Source organism: Mustela nivalis (genome assembly GCF_964662115.1).
Source record: "Mustela nivalis genome assembly, chromosome: 9".
In the NCBI taxonomy this organism is placed as follows: Eukaryota; Metazoa; Chordata; class Mammalia; order Carnivora; family Mustelidae; genus Mustela; species Mustela nivalis.
The window spans coordinates 90,886,680-90,905,761 of NC_139028.1; the positions used below are offsets into that span (position 1 = coordinate 90,886,680).

General features: G+C 34.7%; 1 protein-coding gene across 6 annotated transcripts in view; it reads right to left on the reverse strand.

Moving 5' to 3' along the window:
• Positions 1-19,082, reverse strand: part of CCDC73 (coiled-coil domain containing 73) — a 140,086-nt gene that overhangs the window by 53,189 nt on the left and 67,815 nt on the right. For all 6 annotated transcript variants that reach the window (XM_082748904.1, XM_082748903.1, XM_082748901.1 and 3 more), the window contains 3 exons: positions 18,101-18,139; positions 5,870-6,005; positions 5,555-5,634 (listed from right to left, as the gene is read on the reverse strand). In XM_082748904.1, coding sequence (XP_082605030.1) covers positions 5,555-5,634; positions 5,870-6,005; positions 18,101-18,139 — 255 coding nt within the window. The remainder of the gene's footprint in view (positions 1-5,554; positions 5,635-5,869; positions 6,006-18,100; positions 18,140-19,082) is intronic.

Sequence of the window (19,082 nt, forward strand, 5' to 3'; positions counted from 1 at the left end):
AAAAGAAATGAAATCTTGCCATTTGCAACAACGTGGATGGAACTAGAGGATATCATGCTTAGCGAAGTAAGTCGATCAGAGAAAGACAACTATCATATGATCTCCCTGATATGAGGAAGTGGAGATGCAACATGGGGGGTTAAGGGGGTAGGAGAAGAATAAATGAAACAAGATGGGATTGGGAGGGAGACAAACTATAAGTAACTCTTAATCTCACAAAACAAACTGAGGGTTGCTGGGAGGAGGGGGATCGGGATGGGGGGGTAGGGTTTTGGACATTGGGGAGGGTATATGCTATGGTGAGTGCTGTGAAGTGTGTAAACTTGGCAATTCACAGACCTGTACCCCTGGGGATTAAAATGTATGTTTATAAAAAATAAAAAATTAAAAAAAAAACACCTAGACTCTTCAGGGGGAAAAAAAGTGATAAGTCTCTAGCCAGGCTAAGGGGGGGGGGAGAAGAAGGGACACAAATTACTAATATCAGAAATGAAAAAGTAGATATAACCATAGATCCTATGGACATTAAATAGAAAATTTCAAAAATGTTATGAAAAATTCTATGTCCACAAATTTGATAGCCTAGATAAAATGGACCAATTCCTTGACATAACATGCCAAATGCACACAAGAAGAAACAGACAATCTAAATAGACCTATATCCATTAAAGAAATTGAATCAATAACTAATAACCTAACAATCGAAAGCACCATACCCAAATGGGTTCACCGGTGAATTCTATGAAATATTAAAAGAAGAAATTATACAAATTCTGTATAAACTCCTAAAGAAGATGGATGCAGATGGAATACTTTGAGTTCATTCTATAAGACTAGCATTATCCTAATAACAAAACAAGACAAAAACATTACAAAAAAACTACAGGCCAGTATTTCTCATGAGTGTAGATACAAAAAACTTTAACAAAGTAAGAGCAAATTGAATCTAACAATGTACAAAAATAATTATACACCATGATCAAGTGGGATTTATCCCACTTATGCAAAGCCGTTCAACATTCAAAAATTAATTAATGTAATTCATTGTACCAAGGGGCAAAAGAAAAAAAATCACACAATCTTATCAAAAGATGCAGAAAAAGCATTTGACAAAATCCAACACCTATTTATGATAAAAATTCTTAGCAAACTAGAAAAAGGGGAATTTCCTCAACTTGAAAAAGAGCATCTAAAAAGAAAACCTTCAGCTAACATCAAACTTAACAGTGAAAAACTTAACACTTTTCCACTAAAATTAAGAACAAGCCAAGGATGTTCCCTCTCACCAAACTTTTTAACACCACACTGGAAGGCTCAGCTAATGCAACAAGACATATAGATTTGACGAGGAAGGAATAAAACTGTCTTTGTTAACAGATGACATGATTGACTATGCAGAAAATCTAAAAAAAAAAAAATCAACAAAGACCTCCTGGAACTAATAAGGGATTATAACAAGGTTGTAGAATATAACATTAATACACAAAAGTCAATCCCTTTCTATACTGGAAAAAACCTACAGTTCTTCCCCTTATATAAGGAAAAATCCAGCTCTTCCTCCTGTGTTTTTTTCCTCTATGTCTCCTTTACACAGAACACTTCTGACACTTATGGTCACCAAATATGTGGAGGTTTTCACCCACCAAGCAATTCTTTGCAACATCAGCTGTGTCCCCACAATTTAACTCACTCTGACACTATCTTCCTTGAAGGCAGGATCAAATCCCAAAGGTTAAGGGTTCAGTCCCATAAGACTGCTTCCATCCCACTTCAGATGCCAAATGCAAGTCCAGGTGTTTCTGACTGATCAGCTATAAATGGAGGTTCCCATGATCCCCCCTCTTGGGTTCCATTAATTCACTAGAATAGCTCACAGAACTCTGGGAAACACTTAAGTTTGCCAGTTTTTTTTAACAGATATGATAAAGGATATAGATCAACAGCCAGAGGAAGATATACAAAAGGCAATATCTGAGAGGGTCCTGAGCACAGGGAATTCTGTCCTGGTGGAGTTGAGTTGTATCACCCTCCCTCTGAAATGATACTACTGGGATTTTATGGAGACTTCCTCAAGTAGGCATGATCAATTCTTAACTCCATTTCCAGCCCCTTTCCCCTTTATGGACTAGAGGTAAGTAGGGGAGAAGCAGGGGTAAAATGTTAAGCTTCTAATCATGACTTGCTCTTTCTGATGACCAACCCCCAACCAGGTTATTCAGCATCCCACCCAGAGTCACATTATTAAAACAAAAGATACTCCTAGTGCTCTTACCATTTAGGAATTTATAAGGGTTTTAGGAGCCCAGTCACACAGGGTCAGGGTGAAAGACCAGATATTAGAACAAGAGATAGTCTTAGTTCTTTTATCACTTGGGAAATTACAAGTGATAGAAAATGGGGGCAGATATTTTCTATGATCTCCTGCTCTTAATTTGTTATAATTTTTAAGAAAAAATTAAATGCTTAGGTAAAAAAATCAAACAAACTATTTAAGACCTATATAATAATTATAAAACTCTAATGAAATATATTAAAGAACTAAACAAATGGAGAGATATTCAATGTTCATGAATTAGAAGAGCCAATATTTTCAACATGTCAGTTCTTGCCCAATTCAGTCTACAGATTCATTACAATCCCAATCAAAATCTCTGCAAGTTATTTTGTGGGTATCAGCAAACTAATTCTATGGAAAGGCAAAAGGCCCAGAATACCCAACTTAATACTGAAGGAGAAGAACAAAGTTGGAGGACTGACACTACCCAACTTTAGCACTTGCTATAAAAAAAAGGGTAATCAAGTCAATGTGGTACTGGCAAAAGAATGAATAATTAGATCAACAGAACAGAAATGAGAGCCAAGAAAGAGACCCACATAAATACAGTCAAATGATAGTTGACAAACTATCAGCAAAACTAACCTTTTCAACAAATGGTCATGGGACAATTGGACATTCACAGGCAAAATAAATAAATAAATAAAAGTGTGGGAGGGGATCTAGACTGAGATCTTAGACTCATCATAAAAATTAACTCAAATGGATCACAGACCTAAATGTAAAATATAAAATAATAAAACTCCTAGAAGATAATACAGGAAAAAATCTAGCTGACTCTATGTAAGGCAATGACTTTTTAAGTACAATGTGGAAGTTACAATCCACACACAAAAAAATCTGATAAGCTGCACTTCATTAAAATTAAAAACTTCTGCTCTGGGGCACCTGGGTGGCTCAGTGGATTGATTCCTCTGCCTTCGGCTCGGGTCGTGATCCCAGGGTCTTGGGATTGAGCCCTACATCGGGCTCTCTGCTCAGCAGGGAGCCTGCTTCCTCCTCTCTCTCTCTCTGCCTGCCTCTCTGCCTACTTGTGATCTCTCTCTGTCAAATAAATAAATAAAATCTTTTAAAAAAACCCAATTAAAAAATGGATAAGAGATCTGGACACCTCACCAAAGAAGATATACAGAGTGCAAGTAAACATATGAAAGGATGTTCAACATAATATGTCATTAAGAAATTACAAATCAAAACTGTTAAAAGAGAGATACCATACACACTACTGCGAATGTGTGAAATCCAAAACACTGACAAGCCCAAATGCTGGGGAGGATATTGAGCAACAAGAACTCTCATTCATAGCTGGTAGGAATGCCAAATGAAATAGCCACTTTGGAAGAGAGTTTAGCAGTTTCTACAAAATGAAACATACTCTTACTATATAATCCAAACAATCATGCTCTTTGGTATTTACCCAAAAAAGCTGAAAACTTATGTGCACACAAAAACTTGCATAATAGCTTTATTCACGACTGCCAAAACGTGCAAGCAATCATCCATTCTGTCCTTCGGTAGAATGGATAGTTTGTGGTACATCCAGGCAATGGAATATCACTCGGTACTTTAAAAAAAAAAAAAAAAAAAGCAAGCTACCAAGCCATGACAAGACATTAGATAAAACTTAATGCATAGTACTGAAAAAAGCCAATTTGAAAAGGCTATATTCTATATGATTCCAACTCTGTAACCTTTTGGAAAAGTCTCCAAAACTGTAGAAATAGTAGCAGAGTAGTGGTTTCCAAGGGTTGGGGGGAAAGGACAGATGAAAAGGCAGAGCACAGAGGATTTTGAGAGCAATAGAACTATTTTGTATGATACTATAATGGTGGATACATGTCACTAAACATTTGCCCAAACTCAGATAAAGTACATAACCAAGAGTGAATCCTAATGTAAACAATGGAATTTGAATGACTGATGTGTCAGAGTAGGTTCATCAATAGTAACAAATGCATCACTCTGGTATAGGATGTTGATAAAGTGGGAAAGACTTCTTCTTCCTCTCCTACCACTCTCAACTTGTATCAGTGAAGATATTTTTAGTTGCAAATTATGGAAAATTAAACTGGCCCAAACCAAACTAACACAGATAATAATGGGGATTTACTGACTCGCATACTGAAAAGTGTAGAGGTGGGGGAACGGTAGGGTTGGAGGATCCAGGGATTCAAAAATGTCATCAAAGAACAGGTTTCTTTACTTCACACCAATCTGGCATCCACATTGTCAGGTTTCTCCTGTTTGGTTTCTCATGTAGAGAAATGATTGACAACCAGAGGTGGGATGAAATTCTTCCTAGTTTATAACCACTAAGGCCATTAGTCTACTTCTGAGCCAATGACTGACATGAGAAATAAAATGTTTATGGCCTTCTGCCAATTTAGATCTCAATGTCCAATGTACTCCTTCACTCATGATGCTCTAGTCATACCAGACTTTCTCCAGTCCCCCACATATACCCAACTCTTCCCTATACTTAATCTTAGCCAGAAGTCTGAGAAGTGATTTCTAAAATTCTTTCCTGCCTCAAGACTTTTGTGCATGCTCTTCTCCTTGCCAGAGTATTACCTACTCTGTGTGATACCCCTTCTGGGTTCCAATAACTTACCTTCTTCTTGTTTTTTGGGTCCAGTATGGGGACACCTCTATAGCCTGAAACATTATTCTCTTCCCTCCCTATCCCTTTAACAGTAATAACCCAACGTAATAAATTCACCTATTATGATGTCATCACATTCTTTACTTTTTATTCATATGATTTTAACAGTTGTAAATTATTTGGTTTGTGGCATTATGTATTTTGTGCCTAATTCCTCCATTGGACTATAAACTTCAAAAAAGCAGGAAAATGTTTTATTTTCTTCAGACCTCTATCCTTAGGGCCACGAAGTACCTGGCATATACAGTCCATTCAAGTACTGAATGAATGAATGAATAAATGGTGTTGAGACTGACATACAGTAAAGATTAGCCATTCATGTCACCATAAGGCATACCACTGGTGACAAAGAGTATTTTGAATGAGTTAGGACAAATTCATTCATTGCATTTATTGGAATCATATAATTTATTGGAATCATAAACTCACAATCATTAATCTGTATTTAAAACATTTTTCTTTATACCAAAAAATATACCCAAGTTTTTCCAATACTATTTCATAAAACTAATTAGACTATAATTTTACCTAATACTATAAAACTGTATCAACCATACCTTCTTCAAACTGTCTATTTCAGATTCTTGTTTTTTATTTAAAGCTGAAAGTCTTTTGTTTTGCTGTATTGCTTCCTGTACTGCAACATGAAAAACATTTAGAAAAGTATTATATTCAACATCCATTTTTAAGAAAGTATCACCAAGATGGACAGGGAAAATAACCTTAGTGCACTGTATATAATTATTATTGAATTTAAAATATAAAATGTCACTGAGTATTACCAGTAGCTGGTAAGTTCAATTTATTTATTATAAATAAACCCATTACTTATTCCCTTTTAAATATACAAGTTTAAATAAGATAGTACCTACCATTTTGTTCTAACTTTTCATGATTCTCTTTCACCAATACAAATTGACCTGTTATGGTGCCATAATATTTCTCAATTTCATTCAGTTGCTTCTGATGATCTTCTTTAGCCAGAAGATGTAACTGGACTTTTTGTTCCTATTTTGAAGTTATTTAAAATGTTATAAATATATAACACATATAAAACATATACACACATATATATTTAAACATACATAAAAATTGTTTTTAATAACTTTTGTTACAAAATAGGGCATGAAAAAGTGCTGAGTACACCATAGGGAGGAAATTGTTGAGATATTTCTAAACCTATGTAAAACTAAAGCCTTTTTTGTATTACAACAAAGTAGTCATTTAAATTTATAATGCTCTTGTTTATCATTTCTTTTTCAAAAACCAACTACTTTCAGGGATGCTGGGTGGCATCAGTTAAGTCAGTTAAGCATCTGCCTTTGGCTCAGGTCAGGATGAGTCCGCGTGGTGGGGGGAGCCCACTTCTCCCTCTGCCTGCCTCTCCCCCTGCTTGTACACTCTCTCTCTTTACCTCTCTCTCTGGCAAGTAAATAAATAAAATCTTTTTTAAAAATCAACTAGTTTCATTTATAGAAGAGTTAATTAGTCCATGCCAGCACTAAGCAAAATTATGGGAATATTAAAGCAGTACTCTTAATAATTTAGGAAAGGAATTCTTTTCTCTAAATTTGGGGGCACAATTATGAATGCATTATTGAAACTCTAGTAATTTTTCTTTTTTTTTAAGATTTTTAAAAATTATTTGATGGAGAGAGAGACAACGAGAGGGAACACAAGCAGGGGCAGTGGGAGAGGGAGAAGCTGGCTTCCCGCTGAGCAAGGAGCTTGATGCAGGGTTCAATGAACATGACCTGAGCTAAAGGCAGATGCTTAACAACTGAGCCACCCAGGCACCCCAAAACTCAAGTAATTTTTCTGATTTTAATAAGCACAGCACCTTTTTGTTGCATTAAAAAATTGAATTATGAGAATAATACCTATCAGAGATTGAGAGGCAATACAGTATAGTAGAAAGTCTACTTAGGTTGAGAAACGTAATTGGTGAAAATTAGACCCAACATATATTTTAATATGGGCCTTCACTACTTTTGGCTAAAGCAGCTTGTTTTGTCATACTTAGAAATAGGACTTTAAATTTTAAAAAATATTGTTAATAAAATCAATTTTTTATTTTTTTATTTTTTCAAATTTTGTTAGTCACCATACAGTACATTGTTAGTTTCGGATGTAGTATTCCACGATTCACTGTTTGCATAACACCAAGTGCTCATGCAACAGATGCCCTACTTAATACCCATCACTAGGCTAACCCATTTCCCCATGCTTCACCTGCCATGCTCCTCCTCTTTAAAACCCTCAGTTTGTTTCTCAGAGTCCATAGTCTCTTCGTTTGTCCCCCTCTGATTCCCCCTTCATTTTTCCCTTCCTTCTCCTAATGTTCTCCATGCTATTCCTTATGTTCACAAATAAGTGAAACCATATGATAATTGTCTTTCTCTGCTTCACTTATTTCACTTAGCATAATCTCCTCCAGTCCCATTCATGTTGATGCAAAAGTTGGGTATTCATCCTTTCTGATGGCTGAGTAATATTCCATTGTATATATGGACCACATTTTCTTTATCCATTCATCTGTTGAAGGGCATCTCGGCTCTTTCCACAGTTTGGCTATTGTGGACATTGCTGTTATGAATACTGGGGTGCATATGGTCCTTCTTTTCACTACTTCTGTATTTTTGGGATAAATACCTAGTAGTGCAATTGCTGGGTCATAGGGTAGCTCTCTTTTTAATTTTTTGAGGAATTTCCACACTGTTTTCCAAAGTGGCTGTACTGACTTGCATTCCCACCAACAGTGTGAGAGGGTTTCCTTCACAACCTCTCCAACATTTGTTGTTTCTTGCCTTGTCAATTTTTGTCATTCTACTGATATAAGGTGTTATCTCAATGTGGTTTTGATATGAATCTCCCTGATGGCTAATGATGATGAACATTTTTTCATGTCTGTTAGCCATTTGTATGCCTTCTTTTGAGAAGTATCTGTTCATGCCTTCTGTCCATTTCTTCACTGGATTATTTGGTTTTTGGGTTTTGAGATTGAGAAGTTCTTACAGATCTTGGATACCAGCCCTTTTTCCATAGTGTCATTTGCGAATATCTTCTCCCATTCCATGGGTTGCCTCTTTGTTTTATTGACTATCTCCTTTGCTTTGTAGAAGCTTTTTATCTTAATGAAGTCCCAAAAGTTCACTTTCACTTTTGTTTCCCTTGCCTTTGGAAACATGTCTTGAAAGAAGTTTCTGTGGCCAATGTCAAAGAGGTTACTGCCTATGTTCTCCTCTAGGATTGTGATGGATTCCTGTCTCACACTGAGGTCTTTCATCCATATGGAGTTTATCTTTGTGTATGGTGTAAGAGAATGGTAGAGTTTCATTCTTCTGTATATATTTTCTGTCCAATTTTCCCAGCACCATTTTTGGAAGAGACTATCTTTCTTCCATTGAGTATTTTTTCCTGCTTTCTCAAAGATTACTTGACTATAAAGTTGATGATCCATATCTGGTCTCTCTCTTCTGTTCCATTGTGTTTTGGGGGTCAGTACTGTGCTATCTTGGTGATCACGGCTTTGTAATATAGCTTGGAATCAAACAACGTGATGCCCCCAGATCTGTTTTTCTTTTTCAATATTTCCTTGGTGATTTGGGGTCTTTTCTGGTTCCATACAAATTTCAGGATGGTTTGTTCTAGCACTTTGAAAAGCATTCCTCAATTTCATAAAATTCATCTATGAAAAACCCACAGCAGATAATTCTCAATGGGGAAAAGCTGAGAGGCTTTCCCTTATGATCAGGAATACAGCAAGGATGCCCACTCTCACCACTATTTTTCAGCATAGTACAAGAAGTCCTAGCAACACCAATCGGACAACAAAAAGAAATAAAAGGTATTCAAACAGACAAAGAAGTCGAACTTTCTTTCTTTGCAGATGACATGATACTTTATGTGGAAAACCCAAAAGCCCCACCCCCAAATTACTAGAACTCATACAGCAATTTAGTAATATGGCAGGATACAAAATCAATGCACAGAAACCAGTTGCTTTCTTAAACACTAACAATGTAACAGTACAAAGAGAAATTAGAGAATTGATTCCATTTACAATAGCACCAAAAATCATAAGATAGGGTCACCTGAGTGGCTCAGTCATTGGGCATCTGCCTTCAGCTCAAGTCGTGATCCCAGGATCCTGGGATTGAGCCCCTCATCGGGGCTCCCTGCTGAGCAGGGAGTCTTTTTCTCCCTCTCCCACTTCCCCTGCCTGTGTTCCCTCTCTTCCTGTGTCTCTCTTTGTCAAATAAATAAAATTTCTTTAAAGATTTTTATTTATTTATTTGATAGACAGAGATCACAAGTAGGCAGAAGGCAGGCAGAGAGAGAGGGGGGAAGCAGGCTCCCCACTGAGCAGAGAGCCCTATGTGGGGCTCGATCCCAGGATCCTGAGATCATGACCTGAGCCGAAGGCAGAGGCCTAAACCACTGAGCCACCCAGGCGCCCCAAATAAATAAATTTTTAAAAATCTTTTTTAAAAAATCATAAGGGCGCCTGGGTGGCTCAGTGGGTTAAGCCGCTGCCTTCGGCTCAGGTCATGATCTCACGGTCCTGGGATCGAGTCCTGCGTCGGGCTCTTTGCTCAGCGGGGAGCCTGCTTCCTCCTCTCTCTCTCTCTGCCTGCCTCTCTGCCTGCTTATGATTTCTCTCTGTCAAATAAATAAATAAAATCTTTAAAAAAAAATTAAAAAATCATAAGATTCTTTGGAATAAACCTAACTGAAGAGGTAAAGGACCTATACTCTAGGAACTACAGAACACTCATGAAAAGAAATTGAAGACACAAAAAGATGGAAGAACATTCTATACTCATGGATCGGAAAAGAAACATTGTTAAAATGTCTGCATTGCCCAGTGCAATCTATATTTTCAATGCTATCTGGATCAAAATACCAATGGCATTTTTTAATAACATTTTTTTAAAGGTTTTGATCTTGACATCACATTGGTAGAATCACTGATTGGTTTCAAAACCTTTCATTCATTTTTGCCACATGCTTCAGTACCAGTGATGAGCACTCAGTAATTGTTTCCTGAATGAACTGTTGTCCTGTGGAGTGGCAGCAGCGTAAATTTATTAGATTTACCTGGCCTGTATCTGTTTCCCTTATCCAATATTATCACAATTTCAAATATTTATTTGAAGTAGTTCTTCCTCATTACAATCTAGTAGAATTGAAATTCACACGCTTTATTCTCCCTTAGTCAAGTGAAGGGTGTATTACTCAAAATAAATCAACTGATTTCTACCTTTTTGGAATTTGAAACTTGAGCAAAATGACTATAAAACTAAATAAGTTCAGTAGTGGTCCTATCCAGAGTGATGAGACTTAAAAAAAAAAAAAAAAAAAAAAAAAGATTTGTTTATTTGACAGAGAAAGGGAACATAAGTAGGGGGAGTGGGAGAGGGAAAAGCAGGCTTCCTGTGGAGCAGGGAGCCTGACATAAGGCTCCATCCCAGGACACAGGATCATCACCTAAGCCAAAGGCAGACGCTTAATGACTGAGCCACTCAGGCACCCCGACATTCTTAACTTTTTCAAAGATACTTTTTAATGATTTTAAGCAAACTGAAAATATCGTTAGTAATGATCATAATGGATGAATTCAAAGTTTCTCATATACTTCTATGGGCTTTTCAAATTCACTACTTAGTCATTTGAATTAATCATGTAACAGTTATAAACACAAACAAGCTGACAAGTGTACTTACAATGAAGATCTTCTATCTGTCTGGGTAGTCACTATTTTCCATAACAATGAAAAATAAAGAACCATATTCCATTCCTCTAAAATGCCACTTAATTCTTTAATCTAGAGGATTATACCTAGAATTAGACCTAGATTATACCTAGAGGATTATACCTATACCCAGAAGTGTAGAAACCTAACACAATTTCACAAAAATTAGTCTAAAGGCATTACTTCAATCCAAGGATTTTTAAGTTTTTATTTTTATTCCAATTAGCTAACATACAGTCTAATATTAGTTTCAGATGTACAATAATATAGTGATTCAACAATTCCACACATCATCTGATGCTCATCATGACAAGTACACTCCTTAATCCTCATCACCTATCTCACTCATCCCCCCACCCATCTTCCCTCTGGTAACCAACACTTCTCCATATTTAAAAGTCTGTTCCTTGGTTTGTCTCTTTTTAAACTTTACTCATTTGTTTTCTTAAATTCCACATATGTGTGAGATGATACAGTATTTGTCTTTCTCTGGTTGACTTATCTTTGTTTAACATTATACCTTCTAGTTCCATCTATGTCATTGCAAATGACAAGGTTTCATTCTTTTTATGGCTGAATAATTTTCCATAGTATCTGGAATATCTGATATATATCTCACATCTTCTTTATCCATTCATCTATCAATGGACATGGGCTGCTTCCATTAATCCATTCTGAGTCTCTTTTTGTGTATGGTGTAAGAAAGTGGTCCAGTTTTCTCAATACCATTTGTTGAAGAGACTGTCAACAGTTGGATATTCTCTCCTGCTTTGTTGAAGATTAATTGACCATATAGTTGTGGGTTTATTTCTTGGTTTTTTATTCTTTTCCACTGATCTATGTGTCTATTTATGTGCCGGTACCATACTGTTTTCATTACTACAGCTTTGTAATATAACTTGAAGTCCAGAATTGTGTTGCCTCCAGCAATTTGCTTTTCCTTTTACAAAGTTGCTTTGGCTGTTCAGGGATTCAGGGTCTTTCGTGGTTCCATGCAGATTTTAGAATTGTTGGTTCTAGTTCTGTGAAAACTGCTGTTGGCATATGGATAGGGATTGCATTAAATGTGTAGATTGCTTGGGGTAGCACAAACATTTTAACAATATTTGTTCTTCCAATCCATGAGCAGGGGTATGTCTTTCTATTTCTTTGTGTCCCCTTCAATTTCATTCATCAGTGTTTCATAGTTTTCAGAGTATAAGTCTTTCACCTTTTTGGTTAGGTTTATTCCTAGGCATCTCATTACTTTTCATGCAACTGTAAATGGGATTGCTTTCTTAATTTCTCTTTCTGCTGCTTCATTATTGGTGCACAGAACTTCAACCAATTCTGTACATTCATTTTTGTATCTTGTAACTTTACTGAATTAGTTTATCAGTTCTAGTACTCCTTGGTTGAATCTTTCAGGTTTTCATTACATAGTATCATATCATCTACAAATAATTAAAATAAGAAGTAAAGGAAGAAGTAATTCTTCCTTACCACTTTGGATGCCTTTTATTTCATTTTGTTATCTAATTGCTGTGGCTAGTACTTCCAGTAATACTTTGAAGAAAAGTGGTGAGAGTGGATCTCCTAGTTACTGACATTAGGGGAAAAGCTCTGTTTTTCCCCATTGAGGATGATGTTAGCTGTGGGTTTTTCATAGAACTCCTTTACTGTATGTTGAGGTATGTTCCCTTTAAGCCTACTTTGTTAAGAGGCCTTTTTTTTTTTTTTTTTAAATCATGAGTGGTTATTGTACTTTGTCAAATGCTTTTTCTGCATCTACTGAAATGACCATATGGTCCTTACTCTTCTCTTATTGATGTGATGAATCATGTTGTTCATTGATTTGTAAATACTGAACCATCCTTGCATCCCTGGAATAAATCCCACTTGATCATACTGAATGATTTTTCTTTTTTTATTTTTAATGTATTGTTGATTTTGGTTCGCTAGTAACTTATTAAGGACATTTTGCATCTAGATTCATCAGGGATACTAGCTAGTCATTCTCTTTTTTAGTGGTGTCTTTATCCGGTTTTGGTATCAGGATAATCCTGGCCTCACAGAATGAATTTGAAAGTTTTCCTTCTTTTCTTCTTTCTTGTAATAGTGTGAGAAGAATAGGCGTTAACTCTTCTTTAAATGTTTCATAGAATTTGCCTGTGAAGCCAGTTGGTGCTGGACTTTAGCTTTGGGGGAGTTTTTTCATTACTTATTCAGTTTCTTTGCTGGTGATCAGTCTATTCAAATTTTCTATTTCTTCCTGCTTTAGTTTTAGTAGGTTATATGTTTCTAGGAATTTATCCATGTTTTCTATTTTGTACAATTTGTTGGCATATAGTTCTTCCTAATATTCTAATTGTATTTCTGTGGTATTGGTTTTATTTCTCTTCTGTCAATTGTGATTTTATTTGAGTCCTTTTGTCTTTTTTTTTTCTTGATAAGTCTAGATAGAGGTGTATCAACTTTATTGATTTTTTTTTCACAGAATCAGTTCCTGGTTTCATTGACCTATCCTATCATGTGGTTTTTGTTTTGTTTTGTTTTGTTTTTTTAGATTCTAGATCATTTATTTCTACTCTCATCTTTATTTTTTTCCTTCACTCTGCTGGTTTTAGGTTTTGTTGTTGTTCTTTTTCTAGCTCCTTTAGGTTTAAGGTCAGGTTGTTAGAGATTTTTCTTAATAGTCCTACATTGCTAAATACTTCCCTGTTAGAACTGCTTTTGCTGCACTCAAAGCTTTTAGACTGTTGTGTTTTCCTTTTCATTTGTCCCCACATACTTTATTTCTTCTTTTATTTCCTGGTTGGCCCATTCATTATTTAGTACCATGGTATTTAACATCCATATATTTGTGGTCTTCAGATTTTTTCTTGTGGTTGACTTCTAGTTTCATAGCATTGTGGTCAAGGAATTTTTCAATTTTTCAGCTTAAATCAATTTTTAATGTGACCTTTATGAGAATATTGTCCACTACACATTAATATAAGCTTCCTTAACCTTTCAGTTAAAAAATTGAAAAAATAATGATACTGTTATGCTGAAAATAAATAAATGAAAAAAAATTTAAGAATGATAAATATAATAGGCTGTCAATGCCTGTAAAGATGAATAATACTGATAACTAAAACCGCAGCAAAGATTAAAGTGATTTAATTGGTTTTCTCTACATACATAGAGCTCTATACAAATTAAAATATATTGTGATATACTCTATTTCAACATCCTTTGCTTAAAGTCAAAGTTAATTCAATTAAGTTGAAGTTATTTGTTTGCATGACATAATCTGATTTTCAAATACATAAACCTAGTCAATGGCCATGATATTATAAAGACTTTCAAATTACATAGGCACTCATAGCTCATTAGCCCATACAGGCTCATATGGGACTGTTTGTATATGAATCTACTTGGCTGCTCTGATTTAGTTCTCATAAAGAGATGAAGAGGCTAGTTGTCAAGTTTGCTGCTAATTGCATGTCAGCAAATAGCTTAAATTCTTTGGGAAGCAATGAGAAAAACAGATTGGTATCACTTGTCTGAGAAACCCAAGAACATTTTAAATAATAATATAAGTAACTTTATGGCATTGGGGGTTTTTTTTAAGATTTTATTTATTTATTTGACAGACAGAAATCACAAGTAGGCAGAGAGGCAGGCAGAGAGAGAGGAGAAAGCAGGCTCCCTGCTGAGCAGAGAGCCCAATGCGGGGCTCGATCCCAGTACCCTAGGATCATGACCTGAGCCGAAGGCAGAGGCTTTAACTCACTGAGCCACCCAGGCGCCCACTTTATGGCATTGTTATTAAAACTTTAACATTACATATTATATCATAGTAAAGATAATTTTATTAAGAAGACTAAAAAATAGCTAAGTACCTACTGTTTTTGTTCTTTTTACCTCTATGAATTGATTCAAGCTATTTTCTTTTTTTTCTTTTTTCTTTTTTTTTTAAGATTTTATTTATTTGACAGGGAGATTGATCACAGGCAGGCAGAGAGGCAGGTAGAGAGAGAAGCTCTCTGCCGAGCAGAGAGCCTGATGTGGGGCTCAATCTCAGGACCCTAAGATCATGACCTGAGCTGAAGGCAGAGGCTTGACCCACTGAGCCACCCAGGTGCCCTGCTATTTTCTTCTTTTACACATTTTACTATTACATGCAAAGACTCTGTCCACAGATAATATCAGGATTCACTGCTTTCCAAATGCAAACTTAAATTTTAACAAACATGGGCACCTGGTGGCTTAGTGGATTAAAGCCTCTGCCTTGGGCTCAGGTCATGATCCCAGGGTCCAGGGATTGAGCCCCACATCATGATCTCAGGGTCCTGGGATCAAGCCATGCATCAGGCTCTCTGCTCAGTAGGGAGCCTGCTTCCTCTTCTCTCTCTGCCTGCCTCTCTGCCTACTTGTGATCGCTGTCTGTCAAATAAATAAATAAAATCTTTAAAAAAAATTTTTTTTAACAATCTATGAAAAACAAGATTAGAGGAAAAGACAGTATAGAGGAAAAGACAGCATAATTAAGATTAAACTCTTCATGTATATTTGTCTGCATATGTGTGGTCTAAAAGATTATTTTAAAGCTTCGAAACATTTAAAATAGGAATAACTTAAAAATAATATTTACACACAACTTTTTACAACTACGTTTACTAATAAAAGGCACAGCTGCTCATTTCCCCCTTATTTCCTATGGATACCAATTTGAAAGCCTTCAGGAATAAAATGAATTTCCCTTAAAATAATTCATTAAATTTTAGTGAAAAAGATAAAAACTCAAAAAGAAATTTCATACATTCGTCAAATCTATTTTGCAAATTACCTTTAAATTTCTTCAATATAACCCCAAAATATATCAATGGGGCTATAAAACTCACTTTTTAAGAAACCTATGGCATCTTTCTTAGGGTATTTTCACCTTTTTTAGTCACAAAGATAAGGTACATAATACTTAAACTAACTTAAAGTTACACCAGTATTCTTGTGTGTACAGATACAAATTATATTTAATAATTATGAAGACTGTTCTCATACATGTCTTTATTCTAAAAAAATTCAATGAAAGAGAAAAATGTAATTTTAAATTATATGAAACCTTCAGTATTCCAACTTTAATTTAATAAAGAAAAATAAATCCCTCTTTTAAGTCTTTTCTTTAGAGGAAAGTGATATATAAAAAAAATAAAATACAACTAAGAGATGGTTGGATATGTTTTTACTTCATTTAGTCAGTCTTATCAGCTACTCATTACAAAACATAGTCACCTACTATGGTAACGATAAGAACACAACAGGAAAGATTTTCATCAATCACCAAATCACAATTAATAGTTAATTATTTGTGTTCAAAAGAAAGTTAGAGTACTCTCAGAGATAGGTGAATCTTTTAATTCATACTGTGTTAATTTACCTATGTACATATTACCAACTCTACACAAAAATCAGCTTACTGAATTCCCAAAAGAAAGAAATTTACTAGTATTTAAGGGTTCACCTATAGGAGATCATGAACTTCTTTACAATTTCTTAATACTGTTTTTGAAAAATTGGGGGGGGCGCTTAACTTTATCAGTTGCTTCCCAAAATCCTGCCTTGATGTAAGTAACCATTTTTTTTCCTATTTTGCCTATAGAGTTAAGTTACATAAAAGAAAAATGATTTGAATAAAATAACATTAAATTACTGAATACAGTACTTTGAATAAAGGTCATCTGAATTATATAAGAATAATGTAAAAAGAATAATGTAAGAATGTTTAGAAAAAAGATTACTTTTAAATCTTAATTATCTAAAATACATTTAATATTCTGTCAGAATGGGCATAAAATCTTAATTATACATATCAATATATAAAATTATTTAATGCAAAAGTTAATGCTCTGAATTGTTAGAGAAAAATATCGTCACTATAACCCAAATATCATTTTAGAAAGTTCTTAAGAGGTGGTCATTCACATTAACAAAATACTCAGAAGTGACTAAAAACTTTTTCCATTTTTTCTAAGACTATAAGTATCTGTTTCATGAAATTTTAAAGTAGAATAAAATAAAGCACATTTTATGTTGCCTTTGATCTTTAACTTGTAGCCTTATCTCCCAGGTCAGAGGGCACATTATTCAATTTCACTATATTTTGTGTAAAACCACTGTAGCGTTGAAGATGACTCTCAGTACAAATGTCACGGTACTTAAAGCTAAACCAGAATCTAGTTTTTCAGCTTCTTAATTAAAATCATAGTTTAAAATAGTCTGGCAATATTATCTTTATTCTTTCCAGTTGAATAGTGACAGAATTTTCACATCTTTTATTCAATCAAGCTTAGCGATCTTTTAAAGGCTCTTTTATTTTCTAAAACATCAAAAACAATTTCACGAAGCAAAACAGTTACTTTATTTTTCGGTATTTAATAAAAAGTGATCTCTCCTTTCTTACTTCCTATACCTACAATATATAAACTTCACTCAAAAATTACTTTTACTTCTCTTACAGTCTGCTCCAAAGAAGGAAGATTGAAATAGTCTAAGTCCACCCAAAAAGCCCTCAGAAGATTTAAGTGGATATGGGAGAATTTTGCTCAATCAAAAATACAGGGAAATAAATCCTTCTGAATCAAATAGGGACAGGAAGAGAGAAGATCAAAATAAATATTCCATAAAATACTATGCTGTAAAAATTTAAATATTAAATTTTAATATACCATAGAAGAGGAAGGCGCAAGAAACACTTGTTGAATGATAAAGAATGAGTACCCTATCCCAAGTGTCATATTCAAATGTCACTTCATTTTATTTTCATTTTTTAGGTAATCACTAATAACTGCATGCTTGCATAAATACCTAGAAAAGATAATAAAATAATAGGTTTTGTTGTTATTTCCTTATTCTTTGATATTAAAATAAGATATCAATAATCTGGGAACTAGGTTAAATTTATTTTATAATATGTAAAAACTATATAATCTAGGAATAAATTTGTGAAGTAAATTCATTTAAGCTATATTTAACATTTTAACATTGTAATTCAGTCCTTTAAAGGGAATATTAATACCCAGTTTCAATTTTTTTTTCAAGATTTTATTTATTTATTTGACAGAGGGAGATCATAAGTAGGCAGAGAGGCAGGCAGAGAGAGAGAGAGAAGCAGGTTCCCCGCTGAGCAGAGAGCCCGATGTGGGGCTCTATCCCAGGACCCTGATATCATGACCTGAGCAGAAAGCAGAGGCTTAACCAACTGAGCCACCCAGGCGTCCCTCAACTTTTTAAAATATAAATGCCACATTTATATTGACAAAGATACTACACACATTACATTATGTGCTAATCTGGAGAGTGAGTGTGTATTTTGTGATCACCTTACCATTTCACTGACTTTCTTCTGTAATGAATATTTAGAAACCTTGAAAAAAAGAAAGAGAGAGAGAAAATTCATTATAATTCTGCACTTATTTGTTACAAATTCCTCCTGATATTAAAATTATATGCTATACAATGTGGTATTTATTTCCTACACACTATTTTTTCCTTGGGACATTTTTTTCAGGATGTTATTTACCATAACTTTTTTCTATATAACAAAACAATATATTCATTAATTATTCAAGATATATTAATGGAGCACCTATTACTATGTACCAATCACTTTCCTTAGGACTCGGATACAGCACTGAACTAAGCAAATCCCTGCCCGCTAGTGGCTTTCTGTCTAGTGGAGGCAGTATAATTACTCATTTCAGCAGAATAAGTTCCAAGAAGTAGAATTCCTCTTAATTGTTCCTTTTCCTAGACTTTTAACAATTCTTACACAGTCCCTTAGAGTGGCTGACCAACTTAAACTCTACAAGCTGTGGATGAGTGTTCACTGTTTATGTTTGCTAAATTTTAAGCACGAATAGTTACTTTACATTTCCTATGCAATCAATCTAGCACACTGCCTTGAATAAACTGATAATTTTATTTCATTTTTGTGAAAGAGGTCTTTTGTGATTTATTTCTTCAACAAATAATGAATACATACTATAAGTAAAGCACTAACATACACATTGAGGGTATAGTACTGAGCCAAAAAAAAAAAAAAAAAAAAATCCTGTCCAGATTAAATTCTGGGGATTGTAGAAAACAAGCAACATAAATAAGTTAAGATAGATGAAATATTAAATATTAGTAAGTACTAAAGAAAAATAAATCAAGGAAGGAGATTACATAAGATGCCCAAGAAAATCCTTTCTGAGATGGCATCTTTTGAGTCAAAATTCTACAGGAGTGAGGAAAAGAATTTTAGCTACTGGAAAGGCCCCTAGGTAAGAGAACATCTGAATAACAAGAAAGAGTAACTGGAGCTT